This window comes from Sander lucioperca, chromosome 13 (assembly GCF_008315115.2).
Source record: "Sander lucioperca isolate FBNREF2018 chromosome 13, SLUC_FBN_1.2, whole genome shotgun sequence".
Classification (NCBI taxonomy): Eukaryota; Metazoa; Chordata; class Actinopteri; order Perciformes; family Percidae; genus Sander; species Sander lucioperca.
Window position 1 is genome coordinate 3,157,721 of NC_050185.1, and position 27,060 is coordinate 3,184,780.

A 27,060-nucleotide genomic window follows, 5' to 3' on the forward strand; every position below is an offset into this window, starting at 1 on the left:
TATAGCAACATGTCCACAGATAGAAGTTGGACAGGACTGTGTGTGCAATGTGTAGACAAATAAGACAGAAGTGCTAATAACTGTATGTTACTACAGCTTTTACAACTGTTGCACAGGGCAGCCATGCTGGATTTTGAGCTCAGTGTACCCGGAGGTTGTCAGAGTTCCGAGCTCGGAAATCCGAGGTCAGGGGGAGTGTTTCCGACTTTGACCTTGGAAAATCCGACTACCAAGTACAAGTGGAACGCACTATAACTGAGCAGCAAATGCACAGAGTGAAGTGAAACAAGCACACCTGCAGTACCACCTGTATCCATTAGGAGGTAGTCAGTCAGTGCCACTGTAGTCTCGCTTTGCCAGACCTTCCTTCCCGGCGCTGCGGAGGAGGGTCTGGCTAGTCCACACAGCATTCTGGGATGGGAGAAAAACGTGCTCTGGTTTATTGGCATTTCTTTAAACCAATCACAATCGTCTTGGCGGACGGAGCCACGGTGTCTCTGCTAAATAGCCTCGGGAAGGAACTAGTTTTTGTGGAACATATGTATGTTCAAAAGTTGTTCAACAGAAAACTCCGATTGGACGATAGTCTAGCTAGCTGTCTGGATTTACCCTGCAGAGATCTGAGGAGCAGTTAACCATAGTCCTCCAACAGAGTTTAGAACGCCAACACAAAGAGAAGGTAACGAACATCCGGATGAAAAGAGTGAAATCCGGCAGAATTTCTGACAGCAACGGAGCAATCCCGGAAGTGGAACGTGGTGGATATATCCTAGTGACACTGGGCTACATCTGGCTGTATACAACTTAGGGTTTAAATTTCAGTTGTTTTTATATGTGTATATATATTTATATCTTTTATACCTCAAAACACAGCTGTACCAAACTGCCATCAACTGGAGCAGCAGGTACACAGATACACTTAATGTGTTATGTGGTCATTTCCCCCGCCACCTAAACAGCAAATGTCCAAACCAAGCCATAGATACTGTGTCGATTCTCTCTTAGTCTTTGTTTTATCATCTAAATCTGATTGCGCTTCCTGCCTGTCTCACTCCTGTGCTCTCCCCAGGTTGGCTTCTTTCCCAGCGAGTGTGTGGAGCTCATAAATGATAAAGTGCCGCAGTCCATGACCAACACGGTGCCAAAACCAGGTACTGCTCCTCCTCCTCTTAAGCTATTCACAGGAAATGTGTTGGACGGAAGTTATCACTGATGGCAGTTCATGTCTCATTGATATGTCTGCTATTTCAGGTAGCGGTTAGGTGTGTGTCTGTGTCTGTCTGTCTGTCTGTCTGTCTGTCTGTCTGATTCTAGGTTAAAAACAAGATATCTATAGTGAATTTCTGGTTTTACCTTTTTTATTAAGGCTGTCAAAATGAACATGTTAATGAGGAGTTCAAAGCCCTTCCAGATGGTTCTCTCCACAAGACTAAAGTTATCTGCATGTACTGTGGATGTGAGTGTGTGCTGAGTACCGGAGTATGTCCGTTCTCAAATACCACTTGAGCATTAAAAACGTGAAAAATATCCCCTTTTAAGAACATTTAGAACAGATAAAAGATGTGCGATTAATCGCAAGTTAACTAGGACACTCATGCGATTGAAAAATATCAATTGACAGCCCTAATTTTTACACCATGATTTCATCACTTTGAATGAGTGGAATGCGGTGGCGGTATAGATATTGCCCATCCTGAAAATGAAATTGAATATACAGAGCCCTGTTAGAGTTCTTTGCCTGTTTTCATCAAACGGAATCACAATACATAATCATCAGTATAAAGATAATAGAACTTGAATGTAAGAGCATGTTACAGTAAAAGGAAAACCCCTGACACATCACCCGTTGAAATAGCCACCTTATCATGGTATATTGACTCGGCGCTATGCAAATCCACTGCAAACAACTGTGCTAATCGACTGCGCTCCAGAACAAACAGATAAGCTCTCTAGCACGCTCCTGAGAGTGTCAAACACAAATGTATATGTGGTGTCCGAGAGAACACTCAACAACATTTGGCGTCTGCGCTACAGACTTGGGATGAACTTTCCCCTCAATTCTTCACGTCACGTTGCTCTGACGGAGCCTTTTGATCAAACCTCAATGTCTTGTTTGAATGTCTTCCGAACCCAAAGACTGATCCAACCAAAATTACTCAATGTCACAACCACCCGGCTGGCTTTAGGGTGGGCGAGTGGAGCCGGTGTTCCTTACCAGTGAAAAGCCCCTGAGTCTGCATTGAGTGATGACACAGCAAAAGAAACGACACACCAACCCCATGATATCCACAACTATGAGGGAAGGGATAGCATTATAGGCGCTGGGTTTCAGTTGCTGTTGGACGCCCATGTTATGTGAATGTGCCAATCAAGTTTCAAACGTTTCTGAGCCTTTTTAACATCGTGTGGCTGATCAGAAATATGTCTTGCGCTAAAAAGTTAACTGTTACAGTGCACGCACAGCACACAACTTAATCTGCCTGCCCACTCCCCTGCTTTGAGCAATGATTCAATGCTTGTTGCTGTTGATTTGTGTGTGTTTTTTTTGCATGTGTCCTTATATGCCAATCATGCATTTTTTTCTTAACGGAGTATCCGCAAGTCAAATAGATTATTTAGATATCCTGAATACATTTAACAGATTTTCTTTTTTTTCTCTTAAATTGCTCATTTTGATATTTCTTTGTTGATGAGTTATGTTCTTTAGCTACAGTGTGTTCCATCAGAAATATGTTTGTGGTTTTTTAATAATCTACATCGCAACAACCCAAGTCTAATATTTGGTTGTCTATGACCTGCAGATGCCCTGTGGTCAGTAATATTAACATGACTCTGAATGATCCCGGATCAGGTTTATTATCAGCGGCGGGACAAATAACTACACGTGATGGTGTTTAAGCTGCGTGCTTGTTCTCCACTGTAATGCATCATTAATACTGTTGTTGGATGTGCAGTAGTATTAGCATGTGTCTTGATTGGTTGCATTTGACTGTGCCTCCTCTGCCTCAGCTTCCCCCTGCTCTGGCCTGCAGCCTGCTTCTTGGAATCTCTTCCCCCCCTGTGCGTGTTGGTATACACTCTTCATCCAGCTGTCCACTCACTCCACCTTCACTCACACACACACACACACACACACACACACACACACACACACACACACACACACACACACACACACAAATGCATTTGCACATAAAGACTTGTATGACATATTGTTCATCCGAGTTTGGATGTAATTACAGTTCTAATCCTTAAGATTTCCCGGTTGATGTGACGATACCTGTGGTTGGGCTGCTCGATTATGGAAAAAATCCTAATCTTGATTATTTTGGTCAATATTGAAATTCACGATTATTTAAAGGTCCCATGGCATGAAAATGTCACTTTATGAGGTTTTTTTAACATTAATATGAGTTCCCCCAGCCTGCCTATGGTCCCCCAGTGGCTAGAAATGGTGATGGGTGTAAACCAGCCCTGGGTATCCTGCTCTGCCTATCTGGAATCTTCCCTTTTATGACATCATAAGGGGAAAGGTTACCTCCCCTTTCTCTGCTTTGCCCACCCAGAGAATTTGGCCCACCCATGAGAGAGAGACATCATGGCTTTCAAACGAGTGAAGTGGCAGTTGGTCAAGGCCACACCCCCACCCTCCACCTTGCCCCCCCTCTCTCCTCCTCAATAGCATTTAAAGCTACAGACACAGAAATGGCACATCCTAAGGAAAGCTCATTGTGGGACTGGCTCTAGTGGCTGTAATTCTGCACCAAGGCTGAATTTCAGGAAAGAGACTTCAGATACAGTATTAGGGGACCACTAAGGCCTATATAAAAGCATCCAAAGAGCAGCATGTCATAGGACCTTTAACACGATTAGTCGTTGACTTTTGGAAAGATGTTGCATTTATTGAAGTAAAAAAAACTCTTAAAAAAAAAAAAAAGTGTCTCGGGCAGCAACTGCAAAAGCGCGATCAACCCACAGTTTGTTCCTCCACCTTGGGACTTCTAAAACCAGCTGATTGGAGCCAGCACGAAGGGTTAAAATCTCGGCCAGATACGCCGGGGCCTTAAAAACAAACATTAAAATCGATTCTAAAACGCACCGGGAGCCAATGGAGAGTGTAAAGAACTGGTGCAGTGTGTGCACGCCTGGAGGTATTTGTTAAAAAGCGAGCAGCAGTTTTTTGCACAAGTTGAAGACAGGGAATGGAATTTTGATTGAGGCCAACATAAAGTGCAGTACAATAATCCAGCCTTGAACTAATACAGGTGTCAATTTCCTCCTCTACATCACACCTATTTAGGAAGGGCTAAAAAATAAATAATATAAAAAATATATTCAAATGTTTAAGTGGTAAACACTGTTGGTCAGCTTGCTGTAGAGTTGGGGGTGTGCAGCCAGATCCCCAAAAAAAAATGCCAATAATGACCGTTGTTTTGTTGACACATTTTTGAGGAACAATCGCAGTCAGCACTGACCCTGGTAAAAACCAGATTAAATTACACAGAGTAGTGCTGGATAATATGATGCTGTTTCCCTCGCGCTGGTAGGTAGGCACTTTGAATCTCGTGCAGGAATGGCGGACCCTGCCACCAATAATGGAAACTACTATATAGAGAGGTAGTTGGAGGATGTAAATTAGGGATCGACCGATACTGGTTTTTCAAGGCCAATACTGACTGTTAGCAGTTAATGAAACCGATAACCGATATTTGGAACCGATATGCATTTACGGTGAAAATGGAAATCTTTAAGTCAGAATTAGGATTTTGGTATGTTACAAACTCTAACGCAAAACTTTGTTTAGATGCTTTAAGCAATTATTTAATATAATTAGAAACTTTCAACATAATCCCCAGTATGAGAGAGTCAGATAGTGTTGTGGGGGGGGACATAAAGTCAGACTCAGTGGGGAGTCAAACCGAAGCAGAGGGACAGACACAGAGCTGTAGCCGAGCCAAAGTAGAACACTTGTTAATTCATTAACTTTATGAAATTTATTAACTTTATCACGCAAATAAAACACAGATACAGATCATCTGCAGACTGCCAAAATACGGCCCGATAATCAGCCAGGACCGATAATCTGTCTTTCCCAAATGTAAATACACTGAATGGCTATTGGTGAAAAAATGCAGACCATATATAGTTTTTAAAAAAAAAACTGGGTTTGATTTCATTAAAATCTTAAGGATTATAACTTTAAAGTTAAATTGAAGTTATCTCATGTAGGAAGACTTGTTTTTATTGATGAATGCAACGTTTCTTGAATTGATTATACTTCATTACTAAACATTTTCATTTATCTGTTTAACAAAACTGTTTATTGCCTCCAGCGTTAAAGTGTCATTTCTATGCAAAGCTGCTGACCTCACAGTCCCAAAGTTCAAAGTTGCTCTGTTCTCTAACTTGAAGTGCTTCTCTCCCTCTGCCAATTCTCTCCTGTCTCCATCATCCATCCATCCATCCATCTGTCTGTGGGTCCATCTGTCCGTCGGGCTGCATGCAGACTTGGAGATGGAGAGTGTAATACAGGACAGTGCATGGGTGGCCGACCCGCTAAACCACTACAGCCTAAGTTCAGGTAGACAAAAATCCCTTGGTGTGCTGCTCCGCCACCCCCCCTAACCAAAAACTAACTCCACAACCCGACTGATGTGTTTGCACTGTGTGAATCTAATATGACTAGTCTAAAACCTGTGACAGGAGCTTATAATTTGGGATATGGCTTGGGTTATATCTTCACTCTTCACACAGGAAAATCTTGTTTTGCTTTTTGGTGTTACATTACAAGAGGAGGACCTTCCACAACATACCAGATTGCCCTGTCCATGACCTTTAACACACTTATCCACATTATCTCTACACGCTGTTAGTGGACCAATACGACTTGAGCCACATCTGACCATGTATGACACAGTACTCTGGAAATAGGTCTTTCTTGGTATGTGTGTGTGTGTGTGTGTGTGTGTGTGTGTGTGTGTATATATATGTGTGTGTGTGTGTGTGTGTGTGTGTGTGTCTTTTAAATAGCTATAATCTCGTTGCCATCAATGACCATATTTCCCTGTTAAAGTGATGGTTCAGAGTAATTTCACCCTAGGCTGCGTTGCACCTTGACCTCGAGCCAAACAACCCCCCATAAGCTTTTTTTCCCTTGTTATAACATTGGTCGAGTTAGCGTTATCAGCTGGTTAGCTTAGTGCAGGCGCTAATGGATCCACGTTTGTATCTCGTAAATTACCCCACTAATAATGCCCGGAATGATACCAAACTTCTACAGCAGTACAAATAGTTTCTGTACTTACAAAACGAGGCATTAGAAAGTTTGTAACTACACCAGAAGTATGTAGTAGTAGTATGTAAGTAGTGCGCGATAGCGCGGTAGCAGCCGAGAGGAGTGTTATTTAAATATACTTCTGGTGTAGTTACAAACTTTCTAATGCCTCACTTCATAAGTACAGAAACTATTTGTACTACTGTAGAAGTTTGGTATCATTCCAGGCATTATTAGTGGGGTAATTTACGAGATATGAACGTGGATCCATTAGTGCCTGCTCTAAGCTAACCAGCTAACGCTAACTCGACCAACGTTATAACAAGGGAAAAAGGCTTATGGGGGGTTGTTTGGCTCGAGGTCAAGGTGCAACGCAGCCTAGGGTGAAATTACTCCGAAGCATCACTTTAAGTTTGTTACTTAAAGTCCTGCAGATTCCTTCTGCATTGTAAGATTCTATTAACCATATTGCTGTATTTTGGATATGCGCCGGGTTTTGTCAGAATGAATGTTTTGCATGGCATCAGCAACAACAAAAAATACTGTATATAAAAGTTTTGGGATTAGTTGGTGGTGGTGTAAAAATGAAACCCTGCTTTTCAAATGTTGCCCTCAAAAGAGAACAATTTTATCCCTCCGGTCCCCCCCTGTAGTTTTTTTTTAGCCCCCAAGGTGTATGCAAATGACTTCAGGGGTGAGCCAGGTTACTACAGCATTTCTCGGAGCTGCTGAATGTACCCTATGTCTGGACGGGGGCCAGCTGTGTTTGTGTGTGTCTGTTTGGTCGAAGCTGAAAGGCCACGGCAACCCCTGCCGCGGCGCTAGGTCTCGACCGGCCTTGATTTATTTAATCCTTTTACAATGAGGGGGCCTGTAAACCCATCCATTGAGCGTTAAGCTTTGTCGTGCAACAGTAAGAATCTCTGTCTCCCTCTCCATGGCGACTGAAAGAGCACATTCCTGCAGAGAGCCACACAGCATTGGAAAAATGTGTTTGCTCTGCCTTGATCCACTCTGCTCACCGCACTAACCTTCGCTGTTTTTTCAGCCAAACGATGGAAATTGTTAACACGCTGCACTGCTCCAGTTCATCCGGAGACGATAGAAGGTCTGAGTCATTAGCCCTTCGCTCCATGTGCTTGGGTTGCGTTGCAGTGGATTCTAGGATTGGTAATCGATTCAAAAATTACGATTCCAATGGAATCGTTTTTTTTTTTTTTATTGGAGTCGTTTGGAAGAATTTGGTTTTGATTCTGATCATCGGTTCCAAATCTAACATGCACAAGTTTGGGTTTCCGTGGCGACCACCACGTACTTCCAGGCGCTTGTTGTGTTGCAGCCATGGAGCACAGTAAGCGGGCTCTAAAGTGTGGCTTTATTTAACGTTGAAAAAGCCCGGTAAAACTGTAAACCACCATTAATCAAAATCATTTTTTTATCTGGGAAATAAGTGTGTGACCCGTTTCAACTCCACCCCTCAATGAATCGGGATCGATAAGAACCGAAATCGAAGAGGAAAGCTGTGTCCCAATTCAGGTGCTGCAGCCTTCGGAGGCCACAGCCTTGGAAGTCTACCTCGGCCGCAGCCTTCGAAGCCCACGAGGGCTGAACCGAGCGGTCTCCGAAATGACTGGTCTGCAGAGCGTTTCCTGTTTGCGTCGTAGCGCCGCTCCTGTCGCCTAGCAACCTTGACAGCTGTAGCTGATAAGTGATCAAAACGTTAACTACAGCACTGAAACTGAGCCAGAAGTTGTTCTTTGTATTTTATCGTTTTGGTCAAGTGTCTCAAAGAGAGAGGAACAAGAATACTAAACCCTCATGTATCCTACATGTGAACATCTGTTGTGTCTGAGACCCAGAGCTCCAGTCAGCTCTCAGCGGGGTCTTTGAGCAGGACTGGCCGGCCACATATCTAGCTACTCCCGCAGAGCTAGCTGCCGTCAGGCAGTTTTTTGGAGCTTCTACACGGCGAAGCAAATTTGGAGAAAATTTTTTATTCGCCATACATTTTCATAACGCTGCCAATATTCGACATCTACACAACTTCTGATCTAAAACATTGTCAGAAGTGAATGTAATAATGAAATGGCAGACAGAAATTGTAAGAAAAAGAAAAGAAATATTGGTTGTTAGCGTTTGTGTTTGCCTGTGCTTCTGATTGAATACTGGGGCTGCGAAGGAGTCAACAGTTGGGTGCTCCGAATTCTGTAAAAGGAGGCCACATTTGTTGACCGCATTTGAAGGAGCCTTCGAAATTAAATTAAATGGGACAGCCTTAGTCAGTGTGACGCAATCGGTCTACGAATGCAGCCTTCGAATTGGGACATAGCTGAAGAATCGGAATTGGAATCAGCATTGTTCAAATCAAAACGATGCCTAACCCTAGTGGATCTGAGAACAGAGACTACTCTCTTCACAGACAAAATAGACTCTCTTGTTAACACCCATGTGAAAATAAAGAGTTGTGAGCTTTGGTTAAAAAAGGACAGGCAGTCAGCCTTCTTTCCTCCCCGGACGGCCCAACAGACCTACCAGTCACTGACCCAGATGTGGAGCCCCCTCTGCTCCCCTCCTCAGTGCATGCCTCCGTCACGTCTGGGGACCAGTGATTTGGGCAGCTGTGAGCGTATATGAGCCAAGACAGCTGGTTATATGAGGGAGAGAGGACGGGAAATGGAGAGAAAATGTGTGAGACAGAGTGAGATTTGTCCTCCTGTTCCTGAGGAGCTCGGATCATTTCCTGGTGCTCCGGTTCTGGGCTGTGAAACTATGCAAGGTCCCTTGTGTAACATTTCCTCTGTAGCTTCAATAAGAAACTCTTGTTGTAGGCCACACCTTTGTTTGGGGGGGGGGGGGGGGGGGTGCTGCTTTTGATTACATACTAACAACTCAGGCTGTGTTGTAAACTGAGTGAGTGTGTTAAGCACAAATGTCATTTCTTTTACTCCTTTTGGTGGACTTCCTGAGAAAAGATTTACTATGGATATCTGTAGTTTCATTACACAGAGTTGTATTGCATCATTGTTGTGATCTGTCGCATTGGTGTGTCATTACTAAAAAGCTTCCAGGCATTTAAATGGCAGGTAGGAATTGTTTCTGTTTCAAACAGCCTGCTGTTGTACTACTGTACAATGAAGTGGGCATTCAGCTGCAAAATCCACTTCCTCTTTTTTTCCACATCCCAGGAGATTATTCAGACCCATGCAAAATAGCAGCTGTATGATACTTGATCCAACACAAAGCTCTCCTCTTGTTTATATGATATATGACATCAGGGCAGGAGCTCACTACTTCCTGTATAGGTGACTGGTGTTTTTCAGCACGTTGCTAATAGTCTCCACCTGCTGCTGTAGGCTGCGTTCAGACAGTGATCCGGTGGTGTGGGAGTGTCACAAATGGCCCATTTGTGTGATGTCCTGTTGTGTTCTTTAACCCGCAACTAGACTATTTATTTCACAGTTACTGTTTTCCGTCAGATCGTTTATAGATCTCGACGTCTCTGAGCGCACTTGAAGGCAGCTTTAGTTCACAGGAGAGAGAGAAAGAAAAGAGAGGAGCGAGACATAGCGAGTTCTTTGTTGTTGCAGGAAACATTCAGCTGTTACACACACTCCCAGGCAGTTCAGAGCTTGTGTTTGGTGTATTAAAACCTTCTTGTGGCAGCGATAGAGGCAGTGATGTTTCCTGTTTCCTGTACGGGACTCTCAAGACGCCTCAAAACACACCCACAAGTCTGATCTCTGGTTACGACTGGCCACCGCAGCGTGACGTGGGGGTTGCGCCGCAGGTACGCAACGTTTTTTTTTTTAGTGTCCCCCCTGCAGCAACCCCCGCCACAGCCTAAACACACTACCCCCATTCAAAATGAATGGGAATACCTGCGTTTTCGCAAGACCGTCGGACGGCCGAAGCAGGCTGTGTGAATGAGGCCTTACTCTCTCTGCCATGTCGCTGACTACCAAAGTGCCTCCCGCTGTTCTAACAATGCCTCACATATTGAATTCATATGATTTCATTTTCAAGGTATCGTGACAAACCGTGAAAAAGCACAATTAGAGGAGAGAAAAAGTCTTGTTTATTCAGACCTGCCCATGACCAGTTCAGGGAGAGAAAAGTTAGCTTTTCACCTTGTTTCTTGGTCTGTCACTGATAGCATAGGACACATAGAGTATAACTATGATCCCTGCTGCACAGAGCAAACATGTCTGAGTTGATCTTCGTTTGATTTTGTCAGTAATTTCCCCCAGATTGTGGAATTAATCCTGCGGGGGGAGGCAGTGTTATAGACCACGACATTACATACACATTGAAGATGCACAGTGTTGGAAGAAGTATTCAGATCTTTTACTGTAGTAAGAGTACCTCTAAAACAATGTCAAATTTAAAATATTCCATTACCAGTAAAAGTCCTGCATTCAGAATCCTACTTAAGTAAAAGTACAGAAGTATTATCAGCTAAATTTATTTAAAGTATAGAGAGTACTGGTTCTGCAAAAATGAAGAAGTGGTGACTGATGTATAATATGACATTATTAGATTGTTAATACTGATGCATCAGCAGCATTATTTTTTATGTTTAGAACTGCTTGAGGTGGGGCTAGTTTGACCTACTTTATATACGGTTGTATAGTTTAGTCGAGTGGTTAGAAGAGAGAAAGCTGTTGTGTTTGTTACTTGGACTGAATCTTTGCTTTTTTGGTGAAATACAATAATTTTACCTCTTGACTCTGACTTACTTTCCACCACTGAAGATGGAATATATCAGAACCAACGTGCATTGGCCACTTAGGATCGGCCCAAAGAAATGTTTGTCTTTGTGTAACCTGGTAAAAGCCTGTCAGGTTGAAGTGATCACATGCAGTGGAAACGTCTGACTCCAGTCTTGTGATCCTGGACCAACAAATTTAGTTTGACTTCTATTTGACTCAACATGTCTGCTTAGAGACTAAGCTAGTTAAGGAATTAATAAGACAATGTTTTCAGGGGGGGCCCTCAGAGGGAGAGCTGATTTAAAGTCAAGGCAAGGCCATCCTATATGTCGTTTAAACAGAGAAGAAAAGCAGTGATGCTGCTTGGTAGTATTGTGTGTGTGTGTGTGTGTGGTGTGTGCAGTGTGCTGTGTGAGGGGTGTTTTCCACTGTTTAAACCACCAGCTTGCCTCTTGGCTGCCTGACTCCCGTGCTGCATTCACATACTGTCGGGAAGAGTAGAATCGAGCTTTACTTGAATCTTTCCTTTTCATGCCACTTTCTACTTCTACTCTGCTACATTTCAGAGAGAAATATTGTACTTTTTACTCCACTACATTCATCTGACAGCATTAGTTACTAGTTACTTTACACATTAAAATGTTTTCACACAAAACACATGTAGTTTATAAAATCTGATTATAAATGATTATAAATTAAACTAGCCAACAATATAACGGCCTACAAGTCCAGCTGAAATAAGACCAATAAACACACAACTGTTTGGATCCTTTACTCTTTCTACAATGGGAGGATTTTCCTGAATTGAGTACTTTCTATAGTACTACTTTCATACTTTTACTGTAGTAACATTTCCAATGCAGGACTTTTACTTGTAACAGAGTATTTTTACAGTGTGGTATTAGTACTTTTCCTGAAGTAAAGGATCTGAATACTTAGGGGAGTGTTTTCCCTGAAACCGAAAAAGCACAGACTGCAGGCACGGACGTCACGTATTTTCGCTTTAATTATCAACTAAAAGTTGTTTTTTGGGCCCACCTACGCCGTGGTATTGATCCAGTATAAGATTTGCTTTAATAACCCTCAATTGTGTTACACTGGTATTTACAACCGGCAATTACTATATTTGCGAGAGCACCTGAAGGCACCATATGCGGGTTTGTAAACCAATCCGTTGAAGCGGAGTTCTGTGTGGATAAGCCGACAGAGCAGAGCCGCTGCTGTGCTCGTTGTGTCTAGCTAAACTTTTACTCGTCTGTCTCACTCGGTCAAGGGGACCTCGCTGTTTTTGCGACATTTATCTGAGGTTTTAGCGCTATATCGCACAGGCGCACGGTTAGAAAGAAAACGAGAACTAACGTTTAAAAACTGCGTTGTACTTTGGACCCGTTTTGAAATCCTGTCATAAAGCGTCAAAGCAAGTCTAGTGTTATGGAGCAAAGGTAAGAAAATGTGCTTGACTTTGGAGTATAATTCTATATATTCGCTACAGTATCCCCTCGTGGATCTGATAGGCTACACCCTTTTTCCTAAAATATGCTTATGCTGCACGTGTCGTGTTTTAGTTGCAATAAATAATGCGAAAAGACTGCACTTTGAATGATAGAAAGGGTTTCCTAGGTCTTAAAGAAGTGTGGGAAATATCACTTAACTCCTTCCTCATATGACTCCACCTTTTTCACTTAGAGGAAAAATATAACTAAGTCAAAAAAAAAAAAAACAACTTGTGAATAATAACTGTCCCTGAAGTGTTAAAGTAGTTCTAATTGACCACTAATGTCAGAACATCGTAGGCTGTCAAACAGAGACTGAAAACTTGAGAAGGTACAAAACGCAGTTTTAGAAAAGCATTGCCGTTTTTTTAAAGGCAGTTTTGGAATATTGAGTTTGTTTAGCAAAGAAAGAGGTTAGACATGTGCTGTATATAACGTTAAGTTAACGGGATGTATAGTCGTTAAGCATCTGAATAAACCGTTATCCCTGTATAATAAAGCAGCCCTCACACCAGAGTCATAGTTGAGATGCTGAAGAAAGTCAAACCTGCTCTGACAGCACCAGACAGTCAAATGACCTCAGTTCTCCATCACTGAAATTTGTAAAAAAAAAAAAAAAAAAAAAAAAAAAAAGAAAGAAAAACTTTTAAAATATATATTATTATTATTTTTTTTTTTTATCAGCTGTATACTACTAACCCTGTATGAATGTGATATGATTGCTACCATTGTTGTATGGCTCAGTTGAAAGTTAAACTCAATAATTACTTAATATGAACTGTTGATTTAAAGAAGGCCTGAGGGCTGAAAACGTTGTCAGAATAAATAGAGATATGCATATGGAGCCAGACACCCTTTGTAAAACATTAACAAATACAATGAATGCCATATAGCTTTATTTTATTATCTAGTATGACAGTCAGTCATAACTGTAAAAGAACATAAATAAACTACTTAAAAGTATATTTTTTCCAGGGCTAAATTACGTGGTATTGGATCATACATGGACTCAGGTATTCGCCGATACCAACATTTTAGACAGTATTGAAGGCATTTCCGATACAGGTAACAGTATAACTCTATTACATTTACACCATCTGGTACAATTACTGGGTGAGACCACACAGGGCCCAGCTGACGTGGCCCTCTGTCCTCTCTTCCCTCTACTGAGGTTGTGTTCAGTGGTGCATTGAGAGATTGAACAATAAGGCATTTTGCTCCTGCTATCAGCGCACACTTAGGCTCTCATGTCCAAACAGAGGTCAGAGTCTGCCTTTTAATAGGCAGACACTGCTCTGTTGTTTACACACTAAACGGCCATCCAGAAAGAACAACGGGAGAGGGTTAGGATTTGTAAATGGCTGTTAACACAGTGTGTCCCAGTGTTCCATTATGTTTTTCAGTTTGATAAGTAATGCAAACATATCTGTGGTAGTCAGCTCTCAATGGACAACTGTGACAGCGACCGGGAAGCGGGATTAATAATAGCCATTCAAGCTTTAGTGCGTGACTTTTTGATATTAATGAACGTCTGTTACATTCAAGCCATTGCCAAATGAGTTGCTACAAAGCTAATTAAGACTATCAGCTCCACACAACTCTCTCTGGATTTCTCAGTATGGCTGTGTTCAGGAGATTGTGTCGTCCGGTGACTTTCCCGCGCAGAAACTCGAGTGAAGAGTCCATCATGTTTTTATAATCCTCTGAGTCCTCCTTGGCTACTAGCAACTGTGTGTGTGGGTGTGTGGGTGTGTGGGTGTGTGTGTGTGGGGGGGGGGGGGGGCCCAGAAATTACGCACTATAGCTTTAAGTTGGCTTTATGAGTTTTTTAAGTGGCTGTAAAACCACTCTAGAAAAGCAACCTCAGACTCACATCTACTTACATGATTGTCCATCTTCTCCTTTTTTTGGCATTACTGGGTCCCAGAGAGACCTAACTTTACTTGGACCCACCACAGTAAAAACACATTTGGTCCATTTGGAAAAGCTTTCGAAGCATCAACAGATTCCATTCCAGCCAAAACCCTTGTTCCTACAACATGTAGATTGCTGAGATGGATGATGTAATCCATTCACATTATGATTTTAAACTACATCAGTGAAGAAGAGGGCAGTTTGAATTTCCCGCTCTGCTGCCTACATGGGTGTGGGTGGCTGTTGAGTGTGGAGGGAGTGCTGGCTGAAGTGAAAAGGCTGAGCTGTGATGAGAGCATTGGGAAGCCCCAAGGAGCTGTGGTCACCCCTGCTGGTGGTTGTGTATTCAGGGAACACTGGCACGCACAGTAGTTGTATCAAATATCTCAGCCTAGAGTCTGCTGCTGATTGGCTCTGTAATGTTTAAACACTTTAGGAAGCAATGACACTCTGTTGTGTTGCTATGAAGTCGGGATTTTCCTCCAATCTGCGTCCTTTGGAAAGCCCATAGTTAACTGAAGTGAATGAGGCGGTCGGTTTTGGATTGGAGCGGGGAAACGGAGCATCATGTTTGCCATTACGTCTGTAATTGTTCCGGCTGTAATGCTTGGCCTCTTTGCTGGTCGTATCCCAGCCTCTCACTGAGCTCTCCTGGGGAAAAGCCTCATCGAACTGTAGTCACACAGTCAGCTAAGGGCTGCAACTGAAAGCTGTCAGTGTTCCTCAGGCCTTCATACGTCTTTAGCTTCATCCTATCTGGATTGTATCTTCTATCGATGCAAATGCCAGGCATGGGCTATTGGCTCTCATTTCCCTAGCTGTGAACATCTGGGCCCCCACCCCCTTCCTAGTGTGTCACATGTCAAAACTATAGGGCACAAAGGAGGTCTGCGTACTGTTAGCCTCCAAATAAATAATTTATTTCTCATTTACAAGATCTTTGGCAAATGTGAAAGAGGAAAAAGCTAAACCATCACATTTTGTGATGTTTGCAAATATCCATTTAATGTTAGTCTTTTTCCGTTTACCAGGCATGGTATTCAGCCAGTGAAAATGGTCATATAATATTTCCTGTGACATACTAGGGACAATCTCACCCTCTGCTGCACACATTATTTTATAAATGTGTCCCCTGCAAGACTTCCAAACCCTGGAATACCCCCTTTAAGCACCCGCAAGCTATAAATACTGTAATAATGTTAAAGAACTTTTCAGGCTTTACCAGTCCCACAGCCCTAAATTGAATCCCTTTGACCCAGCTGGATTCCAGCAGTGAGTGTGTCAGAGGCAGTTTGAGTGCTGAGCATGCTAGCATGCAAGAGCTGCTGGCCCTCCGACTTCCATCTGCCCTGACAGTAAGCAGACGGGAGTCTCTGTCCGTCCTCTGGAGAGTCCTGCTTTTCGTTGCACTCCTCTTCCTAACATCTTCCAGCCAGTCTGGTTTCCTTTATAAAAGTGACGTGTCCGTGTAAGCCAACACAGTTGCATAGTCAGCCCTCCTCCTCTACATGACACCGAAGGGCCTTTCTGATGCCTAACAGTGAGTAAACAAAGCTGCCTCAGCGCTTTTGTCTGTGGTACAGCAGCACAGAGGGAATTTCTCCCTCAGGGCTGAATTGTAGCTCCTCTTTTCCCTGAAACGGAACGGTGGCGGCTCTTGTTTGCGGATGCTGGCGCAGAGGCCGGCTGTTGATTCTGAATTGATTGTGCTGCTTCATTAAAAACAGCACACAATAGAGACCCAGGACTCCCAAGTTTGTTTCAAACAGGATTTATTTACTTGGAGCAGGGAGGTAGTTAGAAATCTGTGTTGGCAATGGTTTGCTTATTTTGAGATACTTCTCACAGAGTTTATCAGATGTCCCTCTTGGATGCAATGCATGCTGGATGTCAGGACATATCTGCAGAAGATATAGAGATTCTTTCCCAGGTGTATTAGAGTACCAGAGAGGACAGACGCTGAAGTGAAATAATACTGAATACTAGAAGACATACCAAACCAGTTCGCACTCTCAGTAAGAATGTACAAAAACGTGTGTGTAAAACCATCAGTGTTTCAGCATTGCAATAGTAACTCTGATACTTTCTCACACCTGCTTGCCAATACACCAGATGTTGTGATCAATGAGGAGTCCAGTGAGGTGTTTGTTTTGGGGGTTGCATGCACCTTTGATCCTAGCATGGAGGAAGCTTTTTTTGACCGCGGTCATTAAATACCAACCACTCCTAAACACCATCCCAGAGCTAGGCTATAGGTGCGGACTATATGTTTTCACATTTTGCAGCTTAGGACACACATATAGGCTGGTTGTAAGAGGGCTTCATCAGCTAGGGATGCCCAAAATGAGGGCTAAACAGCTAGCAAGTACTGTGGTCTGTCTGCTATCATAGGCAGCTGCCATATATAGCGAAGACACTGTTACTTATGAGAACAGAGGGATATGCTTAATGTCATGAGGACCTGCTGTATGCCAGTGGCCCATGATTTTGTTTATGTATTCAACTGCATCTATAATATGTATGGCCCTGTAAATTGTTCCCTTCAAGTGGACTTAAAATGTGTGTTGAGCATCAGCCAAAAATAATTTAACTTTAGAAAACAATGATTGGCAGAATAGATTTGAGTATCTACAACAAAACTGAAATGTGAAAATCTGTCACACAGTGTGAGTAATCTTGCAGAGTGGGTAGATGGGTAGACGTAAAGACTGGATACCAAGTCTAAGCCTCATTTATTAATCATGTGCTTAACAGTGAATTAGTGTCAACCTGAACAGTGTTTTCTTGTACCCAGTAACTCATTCCCTGACACGTCAAACAGCACTGCACCAATATAACATCACTTTTAGGAATTTAAAAAAAAGGATCAAAATTTTTTTTTGTCAAAACCAGGTGCCACAAACATTACCAGCAATGCAAAAGTAAGACGTGCCACTGCACATAGTTCCGAATTCTGAGACATTTCTTCATGCACTGTTACTGTGTGCATACATATTTTTCTGTTTGTATTCTGCCAAAACGAGAAACTACAATTCAGCTCCAAAGTTACTTTCCCTTCCCATCAGCTCATTAGTTTTTCTCTGGTCTTGATGTTTGCATTCTAAATGCACTCGATGGACTGTCAATTAAATCTGCTGCACGCAGTTTACTCCATAGTGTTCATTTAGCATGCGAAAGAGGCAGCCTCATTAATTGTTTTTTACCTAATGGTCTCTGGGCAAGAGAGCCAAGTCTCAAACTGGCTGGCTCTAAATAATGATATTCATACTGTGTAAGTCTTGAGTCGTGGTATCATGCTGACACCATGCATGGTATCATGCTGAGTAATGAGTAAATGACACTTTTATTGTCTTGTTATCTTCCAAACACACAGTTCAGTCTTAGCTGTCTTTAACTCAGTTTTGTTCCTGGAGATAGTTTGGTAAGCACTGGCCTACTTTCAGTTGTATTGCAATCAAAGCTGAGCTCAGCTTGGCACAGCACATTTAAACTGTGTCTCTCTAAAGACTAGTTATTTATTTGATTGAATTCTAAATAATGCTTTAAATTGCGTGCGTGCGTGTGTGTGTGTGTGCGTGTGTGTGTTGGACTGAATTTTGAAGCAGGTTAAGTAAATATGATATTAAGTCTGTGAAAAACATCAGAGAAGTGGAAGGATCGTGACTGTGTTTATAATCAGTTAAAGGAATGTGCCCTGAAATATATAAACTAAAAAAACTGATGCAACACAGCAGTTATTCCACTTTAGCCCGGAGCGCGTCAGTCAGAAGATGTTGGTGTGATCACTTTGTTTTCAAAGATTTCGTGTTTCTTTCCAGATGTGGTGTGGCGGAAGGAACACAATTCACAATGATCCTAGATCATAGGTAATGGGTAATGTTTTTAATAAGGCAAGCGTTTCTGGGTTGTTGTTGTTGTTTTTTTTTCCCCTGAGTGAGACAGTTTAAATGTGTCACAGCGTGGACTGGGTGCCTGCTGACTGCTCCACATTCTTTTATTGGTCCCTGGGGGATTCAGAAAGGATAGTTGGGCAGTGGACTGCAAGAGTATAAGACTGCAGCGTAAAGTTATAATAGGTCAAGTTGTCTGTCAAAGGCAGTGTGAAGTGCAGCATGATGCAAGTGTCCACAGAGGATCAAAGAGAGACAACTAGTGACAGGAACTGGCAAGAGAACAGAGAGACAAAAAAGATGAGTGGATTGGAGTGGTCATGTTGTATTTTTCTTTGAGGTCTAAATCGAAAACTTCACAGTGCAGTCAAGATGTGGGAAACAACAGAGAAAAGGGCAACTGATGCTGTTTTAAGAGTTTTCCAAGGATAGTTTGTTGTTAACCCTGCAGTCAAACTGTTTTGATCAATAATCTCCAGAGAGTTGCAGATCAACCGGGACATTTGGTTGATTGGCATCTTTGGTCAGTCAGTGGAAAACGTATGTTATTTTATTGCTGATTATGATAAAAAAAAAAAATCAGATTTTTGTGTCTGTTTAACCAAGAATGATAGACGGCTTAAAGGGGAACTATGCAGTTTTTTTTAGCTTAATTTACCTTAACTGAACAGCTTGGGAGTCATTGGAATGGTTATGTGACTTTTTTCGAGTTGAATGGTGGTCGTATCGCTCCCCCCTAGCGCCTGTGAGCGGAAAAACCACCCTCGCAACTTTGGGCCGGCGAGCCACCGGCCTCAGCGTCAGGAAGCATGGCGTGATATCAGGTCTCGCCATGTAACGAATTGCTTCACGGCACTGCACACATACGCCCATTCAGGAACCGGCTAACAAGGTAGCGATGGAGTTTTTCACACTATCGTCATGGCTGAGCTGGCTAAAAAGAAACAGAAAGCTAGGAAAGCACTGTCGGAGGAACAGAGAAAGAGGAAACGGCAGACTGACCGAGAGAGGAGTCAGACACGAGTAAACATAGGAGCTGACAAATATCTATTCTGAAGCTGTAGGGGGGGCTCTATAGAGAAACCTGCCAGCAAAAAGAAATGGTCAAAACTGCATAGCGGCGCTTTAAACTGAACTCATTTCTCAGTTAAAGGAAAATGCTCTCGTCAGACATCAGAAGTTAATTTCATATAGCCGAGTCAAGTAGACTGACCCAAGAGTGGGAAAACACTCTGCTCCTGTCTTCTCCCCAGAGAACAACAGTCTGTGATTTCCAGTGAAGAATTTGTGAACAAATGTCTGGAATCTAGGCAAGCTCCATTGTCCCCACCCCCTCCAAACAAAGATTGTTTGATTCATTTGATAGCCTTCCGGTATCGGCCCCAAATCTTTATATTAGTGCATCCCTTCTTTCGACATCTCTCTAAAGCAGAGAAAAACAACTGGTGCGTAGTTTAAGAAGCTTACAAACGTTTTCCCAGACATAGTATCTGATGAAAGCGCTTTGGGTTTTTAAGTAGGTCTGCTCCTTGTTTTGTCTCGTTCTGAAGGGCAGCGGAGGATACCGGTATTGGATGTGGAGGATTCCTTTGTAGTTGCCTGGGAGGTGGTATTTAAGAACGAGGCCTCCGTCTCAAGGAAACTACACATGCATAAAGGAAGGGTTTGCATTAGAAAGAAGCTGAAATGCACAATGGGACAAGCCCGAGCAGCTTGTATAGGGTTTCGCTCGAGGTCCGTGGGTAGACCTTGTGTGAAAGCTGAGCCGGTGTCAAACCCACACTTACTGTAGATTAGTAAACCGTTGTGCAAGAGATCTAAAATGTGTCCTTCTTTCCTTCCTTCCCTCCTTCCTCAGTGTCTAAGAAGCACGGGAAGCTGATCACATTCTTGCGTACCTTCATGAAGTCCCGGCCCACCAAGCAGAAGCTGAAGCAGAGGGGCATCCTCCGGGAGAGGGTGTTCGGCTGCGACCTGGGAGAACACCTCCTCAACTCAGGACATGATGGTGAGAAACATGCAGACACACCTGAGAGCACAAGTATTCCCTGGATCCATTTAGGCTGGTTTTCTTAACACCATAAAGTCTCAAACAGTGGCCAGGGCCTGAAGTTGGCAGGACCTTGATTTACGGCAGAGAGAACAGGCCTTTATTTGCCAATACTGTGACTTTGATACCTGTTCCTAAATGATACTTTTTCCGATACAAATTTTATAAAACAAAAAGATATTACAACATTACACATTACGGCACAAATCTTTTTATTTATTTTTCAGCTCTTACTACGTGAGCCCGTCTCTCTGTGTAACGTAGAGTTTTTCCTGCGCGCCTCTGTAAATGAGTAACGTTAGACAGCCAATCACAGACGTTATTAGATCTTGGTAGAAGCATGCTGCATGCTTATTGGCTCACTAACGCTGATGAGATTTACTCCTTAAGGCCGTTACAGACCAACCAGACGGCCGACCCTCGGCAGAAAAGGCAGTTGGACTGATCAGTCTCCCCGAGTTGGTCAAGAAAGTGTCTCGGAACACACCTAAGAGACGAGACGTAATACGTCTCCATAACAGCAGGCGGCACTAATCTGTATTGTCGCCCAAAAATGAAAACTGGCAGCTGATTGGACGAACGCATCACGTAGGTCTAGCTGCTGCTTCCGGATTTTGGATTTTTCAACTGGCCATTACTGGAAACTCATTCAGAATACGATCTCATTTTGTACTAAAATAGTTCACCGAAACGTGTTTCTGAAAACATTTTAAGAGAGAAATAGGCCGTGCAGTTGCTGAATCTGTCTTCATTTCAGATCGGCAAAGGTCAGTTTAAAAGATTTTCGTCAGATTTTGAGACTCTAGTCACGCTCATCCCGCTTGACATTTCCCGGTGAGTCCCGACTGCCCTGTCTCCGACTGAACATGTCAGGTCGGCCAAAATGAAGGCTGACAGCTCCTCCAACGGACGACGGCACGGAACACACCGAACAGACTCAAGTCACTGACCTCGCCAGACTGTCCAACGGCCGATTATCGGCCCGGTGTGTAGCTGCCTTTAGGTATTGAATGACAAGGGAATTTTCGACACTTGATAGTTTAGAGGCAATTTGGTCGGTGCCTGAAAAGTATTGAACCCGAGCTCCTTTTAAAGTCCTGTATCTCCGTCCGGATGGTGGTAATGTAGAGGGGGTGATCAGTGCCATTTGCACTAACAACTAAACAGCAGACATGACATACTGATGTTGCAGCAGAGGCCCAAGACAGTGGAGCATCATGATCCATTAGGCTCAAATTATGGAACGTAATTATGAACATATACCAGTGACATCATGGCTGCCAGAGCTCAGTGCTTATTTTCATGCTTTTGTTACTGCTTCCTCGATTCCAATTAATGAGCTAATGGAGTTTAGATGAAAGTCATCATGCACCATCTTCTAAAACACACACCACACATTGTCTGTAAATAGCAGCTCTGCCAGCCTTTCTGGTTGTAATTAAGGTAATAGCCGCCGGGCTAAAGTCCGTACCTACATCTAACTGCTGGAGCTCCATTGATTTTCAGGGCTCTCAGCAGCGCTGTGTCTGGTAGGTGATATGATGTGATGGTCTCAGTGACAGAGTGGGAGCATAATGGTTTCCTGATTACACTGTTACATTAGCTAGAACCAGCGGTACCATGCTGCTCTGCTGTTGCTTGATCAATAACTTCATTATAGCCGATGTTGACACCCACTTGAAAACCCATTTATTCGTGTTAATGGATCATATTCTGTGTCTGGACATAAATGGTTCTCATCGTACCAGCACATTAGCTCACAGGGATCACACCGAGTCCTGTCTGTTTTAACAAGCGTCTGGTCACAGGTAGGGTTGGGTACCGTTTGGATTTTTACAATCCGATGCCGAACCGGTACTTTTAAAATTACATAAAAGACAGGCTTTTTTATGGAGTTTTTTTTTAAATTGAACATTATTTAAATTGAACAATATATTAGCGTTTCAAAGTACTTAAATATATAATAAGTAAACCTAAGTCACCTAACACAGAACTACAATAATTTAACAAATAACAGTTACACTATTAACAAGTAACAACAAAATAAATGTTGAGTTGGTATGCCAACCAGCTTCAAACTTTAGCAGTTCTTTTGCAGAAAAATTACCATATGTTCTTCTCTGGTGAGATACTACACCTCTCCTGACTTATGGCATGTCCTGCACAGGAGAAAACTCTCTCAGATGGTGTCCAAGAGGCCTAGACACACAGGTATGAGTTTGAAAGGGCAGACAATTTGGGGAGGCTGTCCCGTGTCCCCCACCACCAGGCTACAGGGTCTGGTCCTGAACGATAGACTAGCAGAGCAAGTGGAATATGTTTACTAGCGATCACGTGCAGTGAATGGTTAATATGCTTTTACGTCCATTTTGGTGAGCCCAGAGGGAAAATATGGCATTTTAAAAGTAGCCTACATTTACAGTAGCTAGCTAACGGTAGACTACAGAGAAAGTGTGATATTTTTATATCTGTTTTGGAGCGTGTCCAAAAAGCCGTCTATCAGCAGTGATTGTAGAGTGCATGTCCGAGAATAGCGCGGACACGCGCTTCACACCGCGAGCGTGCACGTGCGCCACTTGGCAGAAAAGTGAGAAAGAAAAAAAGAGTCTGCCGCTGACAGGAGCGACAGAGGGAAAATATTTCAGTCAGAACCGAAATGAGGAACCGAAATTTGCGTTCTAATCCGGTCTGAATACTACAGTTTGCGTAGGAACCGGTTCCATAGTGGAACAGGGTTTCGGTACCCAACCCTAGCCACACTGCCCTACAGAGGCAAAACGCCGTAACATCATGTTTGGTCAAAAATGAGTTAATGTCATTTTTGGGTTATTTGAGACCTCCTTTATCATGTGAATAAATATCGTCAATTTGATTGTTTTAACGAGAAAATAAAGGGCTATGACAACCGTAACATCCAAAACGATACGAGAAACCACAGCAGAACGCCGTAACAGCCGCTACGGCTCTTTGCCTTTGTTCCGGCACGCTGAAGTTGAGTTACGGTGTTCTGACTTTGTTTAGCCAGGCATCAAGAGCGATGTTACTGTGCCGCCGTGATGTTACTGTACTCTGGCTTTGTCATACTGTCAAAGTTTGCCGCTTTTAATTGTCACCAAACCACGTAACATACACACGACACATCTTTGAAATAAAGTGGCGATGGTTCAGATCTGTCAACATCAGTGACAGCCCGGAGCTAGCTAAATTTAATCTGTGTCACGTAGCGCGAACGGTGATGCTGACACACCACCTCACTTGACGAAGCCTGACATCAGACACCGAAAACCAATTATTAAATACACAGGCATCCTACCTTTTCATGCAATCCGATATAATCCATGGAAGATATAATCCATAGCAATGCACGTCATCTGCTGTATCCACAACAATCCATACGTGTTTGTATTTCCTTCTTGCAGGTGTTCATGTCAGATCGTACACAAATCCATAATAGCAGCTAGTTATCACTAACGTCCGTACAAAGTAGGCTAACCTAAATGGTCGGTCAACTCTGTCTATGTTATCTCAGAGTTAAAAAGTAGTAATCCAAGTTGAGTTTGTTGACAGTGCATCGTGAGCAGTTTGGTGGCCCTTAACCCTTAACCAGGGGCGGTTCTAGGACCAGACCTTTAGGGGGGCTCAGCCCCTAATGAGAATATGACACGGATACAGTGCCTTGCAAAAGTGTTAAACATAATATATTTATTGTTAAACAATAAATATACCTTTGTATTCAATTATAATTAAATTATCTTTATTGAGAAAATATTTATTGTATTTATTCATATTGTATACTGTACTGCAAAGTAACTTATCTGTCATATTGTTTAACTGTTAGTGTTGCCGCACTATCCTGATCATTATAGCACTAAATAGGAACAACCAAAGGTCTTCTATATCATTTAAAACTAATACCATATTGACTAGACCTTGGTTAGGTGTTCTTATAATGGATGTAAGTATGTATTGCATGTATGTAAGCAAATATTGATTATATGTCAGTTACTGCCTTTTGCCTTTGCACGACTCCTTGTTTTTGGAACATGATACAAAGGCAGAGTACAGTAACTGCCAAACAAGGGTCAAAGGTCAATTTTGAGCTCAAGATTTTTTTGCATACAAACATTTCTTCATTATAGCAACTAGTTGTCAAATTTTGGGAGTCCTACCTATAATACTTTTGTCTGGACAAAACAGAAACTTTAAAGTCATTTTTCTCAGTTTCACACTCTAGCGAGTTAAGGTCTTTTGCCTTTGTAGGGCAGCACAGGTCACACCGAAACACCAGAGGGCGTACAAACAAACAAAACTACGAAACATTACAAGGATCTACTCTAATCATTAATGTGACGTTTATCTCCAAATCAAAATGACATGTCTGTAACACTGTTAAGACCACTCTTTCCATGAAAATTCTATTCCCTATTCTATTCTTCTATTCCCAGTGTGGTGTCTCTCTCTGACCACATATTTAAGGCTGTTTGACTCCCTGTGGTCTGTACATGAAGACTCTTCCCAGCCGACCGTGTTGAATTGAAAGCGCAAGCACACACAGCGGACGCGTAGTTAGAAAAATTCTGAGGGCCACGCGCCACGCCAGCTTGCAGAGCCTTCACACTGGAAACAACAGTTGTCATTTCATGGCTTGCGCCGGGAACACCACGGCTACCATAAACTGAGCTTAACTGTGATCTTGTAGAGCAAGAGAAACACAGTTGATGATTTTGTAATTTATAAGTAAAGCACTGAAACTCTGCTGCTATATAGACAGATCCGGGTTGTAAGTTGAAGGTTCCCTTGAGCAAGGCCCTTAACCTCCAACCGCTCCAGTGGAGCTGCTCAGTGGCCAGCAGATCAGACTGTGGTTGTACTGGGCAGCTTCCAGGTATGAATGTGGAACTGAATGTGATCAGGGTGTTCCTGCAAAAAGAGAGGCTTCCTCTCAGTGAACCGTCCCTGAATAAATAATAGTTAAAAAAATGTACGTAAAGGATTTCACATTTTTCGGCACTTATGCCAAGAAACCTGTAAACATCCTGTGCATCCTGTACGGTTGGTTAGATGTTGACAATATAGTCTTTAAATGTCATTAAACTTTAAGTTCAAATCTACAAAACTTGTCATTAATGTTGTCCTGTTTGATCAGACAGCTGGACATCTTGCTGTGCTGTTATCAGCTGCTTCAACAAAAAACAGACTTGGGGGTAAAGTAATATCCAAAAACCTATGAACCGTGAAATAAATGTTTCTTTTCATAAATCTCCCATTAAATCCTCGTGTTTGGAGTGGCATGCCAACAAAGGAGCGATCAAAGGGATGTGCCTACATTTCTAGCTCGGTACTACAGAAGTCCACCATACAGTATCACATGTTTTTTTTTATTGAATTCCAAAATTTCTTCGGATTCCTCCACAAAGCACTTTCACATCCAGACTGTGGAGGTCAGACAGAAGCGGTATGTTGTTATTTTTCACAAAGCCTGAGTCCTAACCAATTTCAGACCAGCTTTGAAGCTGAGTAACTTGCACATTCTCACAGACAACCTTCGTCTGTCAGAGGCTGCTGGCCGTGATTAACATTCTGCTTCCATTTTCTGTGTAAATGGGTTATTTCTTTCTTTCTTTATATGTGCATATAAAATAAAATGAAACTGAGAAATATAATAACATAATAAAATGCACAGGTAGGATAAAAACAAAACCCTGAGGGCTTGTAAAAGGAACCCATCTAACATTGAAATTAAAGACCGTTGTGCATCCTTGACACAACTTAACATAAATAATAACTTATTAACATAAATAATGGATACTATAAGAAAAAAAATTAAATGAAAGAGAAGCATTTGGTATGCATTGCTCTCAGGTTATGACCCAGGTAAATGTGTTCAGTTCTACTCTGCCACTGCGGTAATGCTGAACAGTTTTCACTTTTTGCTGCATTTAAAGGGATAGTTCTAATATTTTAAATGGGGTTGATAAAGGTACTTATCCATAGTCACTAGTCAGTGTATTAGCTACAGTAGATGGCAGGCGACGTGCCCCCAGTTTGGAGATGCAGGCAGGAGTACAGACACGGAAGCTTAGCTAATGTCCTGCTGTGCACGGAGACAGCAACTAAACATATTCTAACCACCTAAAGGGTCTGTTCTGACCTGGTATTAAAATCCGATCCAAGTGGTCCGATCACAAGTGGACAGCTCTAGGTGCATGTGTTTTGTTCTGTAGAATGTGTCTCCAAACAGTGACCACTTATGATCACATCTTACGTCCCCACTCTATATGCAAATAAACACGTACATCATTTCCATTTGCATATAGGCTGGTTGTGTGTTTATAATGTCAGTTGTTACTTTCACATAAATCAAGTGAAAAATGAAAAAGCGCTGCCCACAGTCTGTCTGTGTGCCAGCCATAGACTGAAGCCTATATAAAAGGGTGCCGACATAAGGAGATCTACTAACAGGTGAAAGAAAGGCCCACCTAAAAAGAAATCAATATCAATTTAAAATGATGTAGTGCTTTCCTCAAAAAACAATGTATAGACTAATACCAAAGTGATCCCTCTCAATCACTTATGACCCACCAGAAGTGTGTGGTGGGGTCATAATCAATTGTGCAAATCAATCAGTCAAATCAAATATCACGATATATTTGACCAAATACCTCAACATCGATATTGCGGTGATATTGTAGGGTTGACTATTGGTGCTTTCATAAAATATTAACACAAT

The 27,060-nt window shown here is 42.4% G+C and overlaps 1 protein-coding gene across 9 annotated transcripts in view; it reads left to right on the forward strand.

Annotated features, from left to right (window-relative positions):
• Positions 1 to 27,060, forward strand: part of arhgap32b (Rho GTPase activating protein 32b) — a 135,862-nt gene that overhangs the window by 92,701 nt on the left and 16,101 nt on the right. For 6 of the 9 annotated variants that reach the window (XM_031310990.2, XM_036008608.1, XM_031310996.2 and 3 more), the window contains 4 exons: positions 1,070 to 1,151; positions 3,010 to 3,060; positions 5,507 to 5,581; positions 20,139 to 20,288. In XM_031310990.2, coding sequence (XP_031166850.1) covers positions 1,070 to 1,151; positions 3,010 to 3,060; positions 5,507 to 5,581; positions 20,139 to 20,288 — 358 coding nt within the window. Of the gene's footprint in view, positions 1 to 1,069; positions 1,152 to 3,009; positions 3,061 to 5,506; positions 5,582 to 12,050; positions 12,426 to 20,138; positions 20,289 to 27,060 lie in introns of those variants that run through there. The other 3 variants (XM_031310992.2, XM_031310993.2, XM_031310998.2) reach the window with 3 other exon arrangements.